This window comes from Coregonus lavaretus (genome assembly GCF_964263955.1).
Source record: "Coregonus lavaretus genome assembly, contig: HAP1_SCAFFOLD_736, whole genome shotgun sequence".
Lineage (NCBI taxonomy): Eukaryota > Metazoa > Chordata > Actinopteri > Salmoniformes > Salmonidae > Coregonus > Coregonus lavaretus.
The window spans coordinates 182,429-192,332 of record NW_028156726.1 but is presented as its reverse complement, the minus strand read 5'-3'; the positions used below and the strand labels follow the sequence as shown (position 1 = coordinate 192,332).

Below are 9,904 nucleotides of genomic sequence, written 5' to 3'. Positions count from 1 at the left end.
TTAATAGGGCTTTACACTTAACAGGGGATGGTTTTGGTCGCCCTTACATCTTGACTTTCTGCTCTCACACGGAATCTCCCGTTCTGTTCTTTCCGCATTCAGCCGCGTCACGGTGCCGAACAAACTCTGCTCCAGGCGTGGCTTCTGATTGGCTCGGGTAATTTTTAAAGACACGTGCAGCTTTATTATCCATCTTTTGAATTTTGATGTAAATAAAACCATCAAGTCGAATCAAATTACCTTTAGAAAAAGTGGCATGGTCCATATAGTTTTTACAATAAATGACAGGTGACAGAACAGTTTTTCTGTTCATTTAAAATCCTACAGTTGGGTGCTTACTTTGTTCAGCATTCCACAGTAGCCGATCCAATTATGCTAATTTGATGTCAAACAGATGAATGAACACAGGTGCCACCACTTAGAAAATTAGAAGGTCCCTCCTGCTAGTAATCATGTTAGTTTCCATTCTCATAAATAGATTCAGGAAATGAATGTGTTCATTCCTTCCTTATTTACAAACCAGTTTGTGTGGTGCGTTACCGGTGGAGGGTCAAGGTAGGCATCTTGAGTTTCAATAACTTATATTTTACTGTGTTAGAGACTGTCAGCAGGCGCATAACTTTAGTAAAACGTTAAGCCTTATACTCCACATCCAATCCCTTCATAAACAGCCAATGGCATATCCATATTATCTAACACCGCTGTTTGTAATCATTAGAAATCCAAGTCAACAATGGCAGACAAACCAGATGTGAGTGAAATCGCTCAATTCGACAAGACCAAACTGAAGAAGACCGAGACTGAGGAAAAGAACACTCTACCTACCAAAGAGGGTGAGTAGAATGCCTTAGTGACCACTGGATTTATTAAATAAATCTGATGGCTACAACACAACCATGGCTGTACTAGACCTTGAAATAAGACACTGAAGGGTGCACTACCTTGACTTTGGGTGATTTTGAGGTGGCTACTAATCTTCTCACATTGGCATTGATGTCACAATTCTCTATTGATGTCCACTGTGAATCCACAATTCTTACCTACAGTCATTGACCAGGAGAAGCAGGTGGAATCCTGAAATGGCTGCCGTCATTCTGCTCACTCAGAAGCTACATCCCAGAGGGACTGTTTCTAAAACCTGAGCTCATTCCTGAGGGGATCCTCGTAGATGCTTAACAGTCACTGATTTAATAAAAGCCATGTAGACTAATCATGTATTTGTTCTTCAATTACTCTTAACTGATCTAGTGTTCCTATTAAGACATGTCTGCCAGGCTGTTTACACAGGCAGTCCATTTCAGATTTTGTTGGCGTTCTTTTTGGGGATCTTTCAGAAGAGCTAGATTAGAATTGATTTAGATTACTTGCAAAGACTGTAAATCGAGGTTGATATGTGTTGTGGAAGGGGGAGAGGAACATACCCTCTGTGCATTTAAATTGCCATCGATAATGCTATTGTGTCCGTAGCTTATGCCTGCCCATACCATAACCCCACCGCCACAATTGAGCACTCTATTCACAACGTTGACATCAGCAAACCGCTCGCCCACACTACGCCATACATGCTATCTGCCCGGAACAGTTGAAATTGGGATTCATCCATGAAGAGCACACTTATCCAGTGTGCGAATGGCCATCGAAGGTGAGCATTTGCCCAGTGAAGTCTATTACGACGCAGAACTGCAGTCAGGTCAAGACCCTGGTGAGGATGACGAGCACGCAGATGAGCTTCCCTGAGACGGTTTCTGACAGTTTGTGCAGAAATGTTTTTTTTGTGCAAACCCACAGTTTAATCGGCTATCCGGGTGGCTTGTCTCAGACAATCCCGCAGGTGGAGGTCCTGGGCTGGCGTGGTTACATGTGGTCTGCGGTTGTGAGGCCAGTTGGACGTATTGACAAATTCTCTAAAATGACATGGCTTATGGTAGAGAAATGAACATTGGACACCTTCCTTCATAAACTAACCTAATCCTTGAATGGACACCTTCCTTCATACATTAACCTAATCCTTGCATGGACACCTACCTTCACCCTATGCTATTACCTTGCAAACATTCAATAATTGAAATGATAGATTCAACGGTGGAATTTAAACGGACTAAAACTAGTGATGGTCAAAATATAGGGGCTACAGTGGGCCTATTGTAGCATGTTCATTGTGTCTGTGCAATTGAATGTGAAATGACATTAGCCTAGCCCTAAACTGATTTGATAGTAGCTACCGCAGATAAAATGTCCTGAGTTATTTCCTGACGTCACAGAGTGCTACAATCATAGAATTAGGAATTGGCTAGAATACACATTTTAATAGGATCTCTATGGCTATAACAATCATGTCAGTCCAAGCATTGTTTTATAGCAGAATCCAACCAACACATATTATAAACATGAATTTGGAGGAGAAAGGGATCAGAAAGCACAAGATTAAAAGCTCTAAATTGAAAGACAACGCAAAGTAAACCAATGGCGCCCCCTACAGTGCTTTTGGGTGCCAAGCAAGAAGATAAGTGCATTTTTGAAGGCGCACATCATCAACCAATCATCAACCAACTATCAACCCTTTGATGAATGCTACACGTGTGCAATGTCGATATCGGGCAGTCAGTGTGCGTTTGTTTTGTAAAAGCGGGCGAATGTTAACAGATTAATATTCTCTATCCTATTGGTAGGCTATGGGGTAGCTAGACTACCTGAGTGATATGGCCCCGTGGGGAGGGGGCGGACGCCCTCGAGGAAAACCGGTGTTCTGTGGTCTGACCTGCGACGCCGATGACTGGTGGTCGCTCCTCGGAGGCCGAATGGTGGAGGAACGCTAAAAGCGTTGGCATAGAAGAAACAGTGTAACAATGTATTATAATTCTAATGTAGGCCTAGAAGTTGCATGCGCCATAAAGACACCATGGGGGATTGCTTAGGCCGGCTATATCCCGCAAATACCGGTTTTGTTGCCCATTGTTAAACAGTGTTGTCACTACTAGCCTACTATATATATATATAGAGAGAGATAGATAGATAGTACCCTTCCTAATCAATACTACCCTATACAACTTGAAGTTTCCCCCCCTCATTTCTTCCTAATCAATACAATGATGAGTGGGAGGAGGATTTTATTCCAACATCCCATACAAATGATCTCCAATAAATAAAAAAATTAAAGTGAATTTCAATCAACAATCAGACATTATTGTCAATAGGTTAATTAGGCCTACTGTACTCCTGCGAATATCAGCGAACACAAATTGGTCTAATTAATCAAGCAATTAAGTCTCCAGTCAGTCAGTCAGTCTCATTAAGGACACTGTACATCTCTCAGACCAGAGAGTCTTTATTGCCTTTAAATATGCTTCTATGATGGGCCCCCGACTCAGAAACACCCCCACCACTAGAACTGTTTCTGTTGCTCTCCGCCGGTATATGGTCACAGCATCTTGGATTACCGGGTCACGTCTGCCAGCATTTGCCCGGATGCCCCCGGTGTCACTCTGTGTCGGGATCCGGGAAACTCAGCATCAGCTCTTATTTATTTGTGAATTTATGATGTCCAAAGCCTATCCTGTTCTAAAAAATAAATAAAGTCACAGTATACAGTTTAGGCTAGGATACTCTCCGAGTTCCAAACTGCCACCGGAAGCAATGTCAGCACTAGAACTGTTCGTCGGGAGCATCATGAAATGGATTTCCAAGCCTGAGATCACCATGCGTAATGCCATGCGTTGGCTGGAGTGGTGTAAAGCTCGCCACCATAGGACTCTGGAGTAGTGGAAACGCATTCTCTGGAGTGATTAATCATGCTTCCCCATCTGGCAGTCCGACAGACGAATCTGGGTTTGTTGAGATTGATGTGGAACAACTTAACTGGCCTGCACTGAGCCCTGACCCCAACTCCATCGAACATCTTTGGGATTAATTGGAACGCAGACTGCGAGCCAGGCCTAATTGCCCAACATCAGTGCCCGACCTCACTAATGCTCTTGTGGCTGAATGAAAGCAGGTCCCCGCAGCAATGTTCCAACATCTAGTGGAAAGCCTTCCCAGAAGAGTGGAGGCTGTTATAGCAGCGAAGGGGGGACCAACTCCATATTAATGCCCATGATTTTGGAATGAGATGTTCGACAAGCAGGTGTCCACATACTTTTGGTCATTTAGTGTACCACTACTAACATCATAACAATAATCTACATCCTAATCAATATCATAACATTTATAATCAATAACGTCATTATCCATATACTACTAACAACATAACAATAATCTACATCCAAATAAATATAATAACATTTATAATCAATAACATGATGAGAGAATAAAACAAATACAAGAAAACAAACCCCAACACACCAAAATGACTTAACCCCCTTTTTAAAAAGTTATAAAATATAAAAGCAAGCATTCTATCCGATTGCGCTTTCTTGTGTGCTGTCGACAATGTATATTTTAAATGCAATCTTCCTGCGTTTCTGGAGATCGCATTCACAGTAAACGCTGCAGATGTGGCCTCAATTGGAAATTACCTTTTTAAATGACAAACCTGCTACAACTCAAGATAGGATTGCATCCCGGCCAAATAATTAAGATATTATTATAATAAAAGATGAACTAATAATACATACCCAGAGGCAGTCGCCATACCCTATCACAACACTAACAATTTAAAATAGGCTACTAAAATAATGCCATTCCCGATTAAAAGGCAAATGCAGTTTATAGTCTCGCAAGCTGACTTTAGGACCATGCGGACGCCTAGGAGCGGGAGGGAAGGCTGGCTGTATGTCTGGCTGTCTTTATGGAGAGCAAAGATATGTATATAATGATGAGATGCTCATGTCTCCACCAGGGGCGGTGTGTTCATTAGGGCGATATGGGCGACGCACTGCCAAATGGGAAAAGGAAGGGATTTTTTTTCTAATCAATTATATCACGGCAACAGTAGTTATCAGTGTTCTAATCTAGACGTCTGATCTGCCACTAAATGTCCAATCAGGCTAAAGTCGTGCTTCAAATGGCCCCGCCCCTTTTGGGGTGATTTCAGTCAGGTTGAAAATCGCCCAGGGGTCTCTCATAGACTATCATGTAAAATCTTTTTTTTTCAAATATCAGAGCTTTCAATACAATCTCTATGGGTTTCTGAGGGCTTGCACTTACGCGCTTTCGTCATACGTAACATAACCATGAACGTAACTAAGAAAAGAGCGGGTAGCAGCGTCAATCAATTCACGTACTACTATCAACATGGCTAGCGTTCAGTGCAACTCGATTGTCTCTTTGAAAGAAGTTCACATCAAAGACCATTCAAAACGAGCTACTGGAGTGTATGCTAGCGGTCATGAGGGAACATATTGTGGAGGAGGTGAAGTCGGCGAACTTCGTAGCTATCCAAGCTGACGAGACCACGGACGTTTCTACACAAACACAGCTGGTGCTTGTGCTGAGGTACATAGATAGCAAGCACAAAGTGCAGGAGCGCTTTTTTGAGTTCCTTCCCATCTCGGAATCAACCTCAGTCTCAATCGCCAGTGTGCTTTTGGAGAGACTGAACTGTCTTTTTGCCGACGACGTGAAAGTCAAACTGTGGTGCACTGGCACTGTACCAGGTTCTCATGAGCTACAACCTCCAGGAGACGTTCTCTGAGACTGTGACTCTGTTGAACATCCTCATAACTACTCCCATGACAACAGCTGAAGCTGAGAGATGTTTCTTAACTTTGACACGAGTTAAGACATTCCTGCGAAATTCAATGGGCCAGGAACGTCTGAATGCACTGGCCATGCTTTCCATGGAGAGGGAACTAGTCCTCAGCATGCCTGATTTCAATGAGAAAGTCATTGACCGCTTTGCTGCATTGAAAGAGAGAAGAGAACAGTTTCAGTACAAGTAATGTAGCCTCTCTCTCTCTTTGTCCCTCCCTGTCTGTCTCTTTAACACACACACGCCCAAATCAGTTCACAGTTGATGTTGTTTAAAATAGTTATTTTTCATTTTTTTTAAAGTAAAAAAAATAAAATCTGTTCATGTTCATTTTTACAAATCTATACAATTGGCCAGAATATGGTTGTTCATATTTACAAATCTATACAATTGGCCAGAATATGGTTGTTCATTTTTACAAAGCCATACATATAGCTGTGTTTACCTTTTCTATAAATTATTTTCAAATTCTGTTTTCAGGCAAAATGTCTATCACTGTTCATTTTCACAAATCTATACAAGAGGGCAGAATATGGAAGTCTATAAAAATGTCTTATTACCAATAACTTGCATCAATGTTTTCAGTAGCCTCTATCAAAAGCTCCTGCTTGCTTGTTGTGAATTATGCTCAGGTGCACATATTTCCAATTCAACCATGAGGCAAAAAATGTGGTAAAAGCTCTTGTTGATCCTGCAATCTGAACAAATACCATGATGCTGTATTTTCAGCTGATATTTCATTTGTTTATGGAAATGCATATTGTTTATGCAGTGTTGAGGAATGTGAAAGAACACCCTTGATTATTTTTACTGTGATAACTTATTTTGCTTTTGTAAGCCAACACTTTTGAGATCAGTCAATAAATGCTTCTGGCATTGACTTATATGCTGCCCCTGTCTTCATGTTGTTGCTGGACATATCTTTTTTTAAATGTGTGTAGGTCACCTAAATCATCAGAAAAATTGCCCCCCCTGAGAATTTTTTCAGGAACCGCCACTGGTCTCCACCCTAACAATGGGAATCGTTGTCATGAAGGCGGCAAGGCAGGCAATACGTTTAGGTCCAAAATAAGCACATAGAAACGCATTGTGCTCATTTTGACAGATTTTGGCGAGAGTGAAACCTCTCGCTTCGCCTCTCACCCGTGGAGAGCGCATCGACGCAGCTGCAAGGAACAGCGAGACCATTTCTCAAAACATTGCAGAAGTAAAGATGTCTGTAGTAGATGGCTTTGTCTACTAACTGCTGTTTGACTCAAAATTAAACTAAACTAGAGTTTTAATCCCGCTGCTGAGCTAGTGCATAGCAGGAAGGTAATCATTGTATGACGTGTTTGTAGAATGTGAAGTCTCCTATTGACTCAGGTGAATGAAGCTACAATACACAGGCTGGAGTCAATTTGGGTTGTTTTTGCTGTTCTCTAAATTGCATTTAAGAGTTTTTAAACTGTGTAGAAATTCAGTAAACAAGCTTCATGTGTTTGATGTATTTGATACCATTCCACCAATTCCGCTCAAGACATTACCACGAGCCCGTCCTCCCCAATTAAGGTGCCACCAACCTCCTGTGCAAAACATCATAACAATAATGTACACCAAATCAATATCATAAAATGTATATTCAATAACATCTTAAGAGGTAAAAACTAACAAGTAAACAAACCAAAATGACGTGAAAATATGACCCCTTTTTATTATTATTGTTTTTACAATGAATGATTATAATAATACATGGACTAATAATGGAAACACTTCAAGATAAAGAATCTAAGAGAAACACTAAATAGCAAAAACGACATGCTGAAATGTATAGAAAACAAAACAGGAGTAATTGAGCTAGTCTCTTAAAATAATAAAAACCCCATGTTAACAAAACCCCATGTTAACAAAAACCCATGTTACCAAAACCCTGTGTTATCAAAACCCCATGTTACCAAAAAACCCATGTTAACAAAACCCCATGTTACCCTGTTGGCAAGAAACTAACTAAAAGGAATAATGGTGGTTACAGTCACTCCTTATAGATTTCTTCCAAGGTTCTAGAAAGATAAACTAATTCTGAACTTGTTATTAAAATTAGAACCACTTAAGGTTTGTCACCACATTTTAAACACCAGTCCACTGCTGACCATAGATTTTAAAACACAAAACTGACCTAAGATAAGCATGTAGGGTCAGCATCATTCTACTCCTACTCCGTCCCCTGGGCTGCTCTCTCCTCTCCCGGTCCAGCTTCAGCTCTGGAGCTCAGAGAGACCATCTCCATGGCATTGGCATCAACATAAAGATCTATGCTGCTCACCCTGTTCACTCTCTTCTGCCTCCTGGTGGTCTAGGGAGACACAGCACCAAGAGTCAGACATTTCAAATCAAATCAAGTGTATTTGTCCCAGATTTGCAGGTGTTATCGCAGGTGCAGCGAAATGCTTGTATTTCTAGCTCCAACAGGGCAGTAATACCTAGCAACAAAATAAATACACATAATCCAGAAAAATACATTACATTAATAAATATCAGAATGATCAATGTCAGAGTCTGGAATATAAATATATATACTGTAAATATGTGTTCCTAAGGTTTGGTATACTCAGTGTATATATACATATAATGGTTTGTAAATACAGTATAGCCAGTATGTGGATAGAAAAAGTGTGTACAGCAGTATTTATATAGGATGAGCCATGACTAGAATACAGGATATACAGTGCTTTCGGAAAGTACTAAGACCCCTTGACTTGTTCCACATCTTGTTACGTTACAGCCTTATTCTAAAATGGATTAAATAGTTTTTTTCCTCATCAATCTACACACAATACCCCATAATAACAAAGCAAAAACTGATTTTTAGACATTTAGCAAATGTATTAAAATAAGAAACGGAAATATCACATTTACATAAGTATTCAGACCCTTTACTCAGTACTTTGTTGAAGCACCTTTGGCAGCGATTACAGCCTTGACTCTTCTTGGGTATGAAGCTACAAGCTTGACACACCTGTATTTGGGGAGTTTCTCCCATTCTTCTCTGCAGATCCTCTCAAGCTCTGTCAGGTTGGATGTGGAGCATCACTGCATAGCTATTTTCAGGTCTCTCCAGAGATGTTAGATCCGGTTCAAGTCCAGGCTCTGGCTGGGCCACTCAAGGACATTCAAAGACTTTTCATGAAGGATCTCTCTGTACTTTGCTCTGTTAATCTTTCCCTCGATCCTGACTAGTCTCCCAGTCACTGCCACTGAAAAACATCCCCACAGCATGATACTGCCACCACCATGCTTCACAGTAGGGATGGTGCCAGGTTTCCTCCAGACGTGACGCTTGGCATTCAGGCCAAAGAGTTCAATCTTGGTTTCATCAGACCAGAGAATCTTGATTCTCATGGTCTGGGGTCTTTAGGTGCCTTTTGGCAAACTCCAAACGGGCTGTCATGTGCCTTTTACTGAGGAGTGGCTTCCGTCTGGCCACTCTACCATAAAGGCCTGATTGGTGGAGCGCTGCAGAGATGGTTGTCCCTCTGGAAGGTTATCCCATCTCCGCAGAGGAACTCTGGAGCTCTGTTAGCGTGACCATCAGGTTCTTGGTCACCTCCCTGACCAAGGCCCTTCTCCCCCGATTGCTCAGTTTGGCCGGGTGACCAGCTCTAGGAAGAGTCTTGGTGGTTCCAAACTTCTTGCATTTAAGAATAATGGAGGCCACTGTGTTGACCTTCAATGCTGCAGATGTTTTGGTACCCTTCCCCAGATCTGTGCCTCTTGCCTCGACACAATCCTGTCTCGGAGCTCTACAACAATTCCTTCGACCTCATGGCTTGGTTTTTGCGTTGACATTCACTGTCAACTGTGGGACCTTATATAGACAGGTGTGTGCCTTTCCAAATCATGTCCAATAAATTGAATTTACCACAGGTGGACTCCAATCAAGTTGTAGAAACATCTCAAGGATGATCAATGGAAACAGGATGCACCTGAGCTCAATTTCGAGTCTCATAGCAAAGGGTCTGAATACATATGTAAATAAGGTATTTCTGTTTTTTTATTTTTTCAATACATTTGCAAACATTGTGTGTAGATTGTGTGTAGATTGATGAGGAAAAAAATATATTTAATACATTTTAGAATAAGGCTGTAACATGACAAAATGTGGACAAAATTCAGGGGCTCTGAATACTTCCCGAATGCACTGTGCATATACAGTGGGTAAAACAGGATGTAAACCAGGGG

At 41.4% G+C, this 9,904-nt stretch overlaps 1 protein-coding gene across 1 annotated transcript; it reads left to right on the top strand.

Annotated features, from left to right (window-relative positions):
* The first annotated feature begins 722 nt into the window (after window positions 1-722).
* LOC311126040 (thymosin beta-b) lies at window positions 723-1,207 on the top strand. The gene is made up of 2 exons (XM_084200068.1): window positions 723-833; window positions 1,047-1,207. Exons 1-2 carry the CDS (start codon window positions 734-736, stop codon window positions 1,076-1,078), a joined length of 132 nt encoding a protein of 43 aa, XP_084056194.1. The 5' UTR covers window positions 723-733; the 3' UTR covers window positions 1,079-1,207.
* The last annotated feature ends 8,697 nt before the right edge of the window (window positions 1,208-9,904 follow it).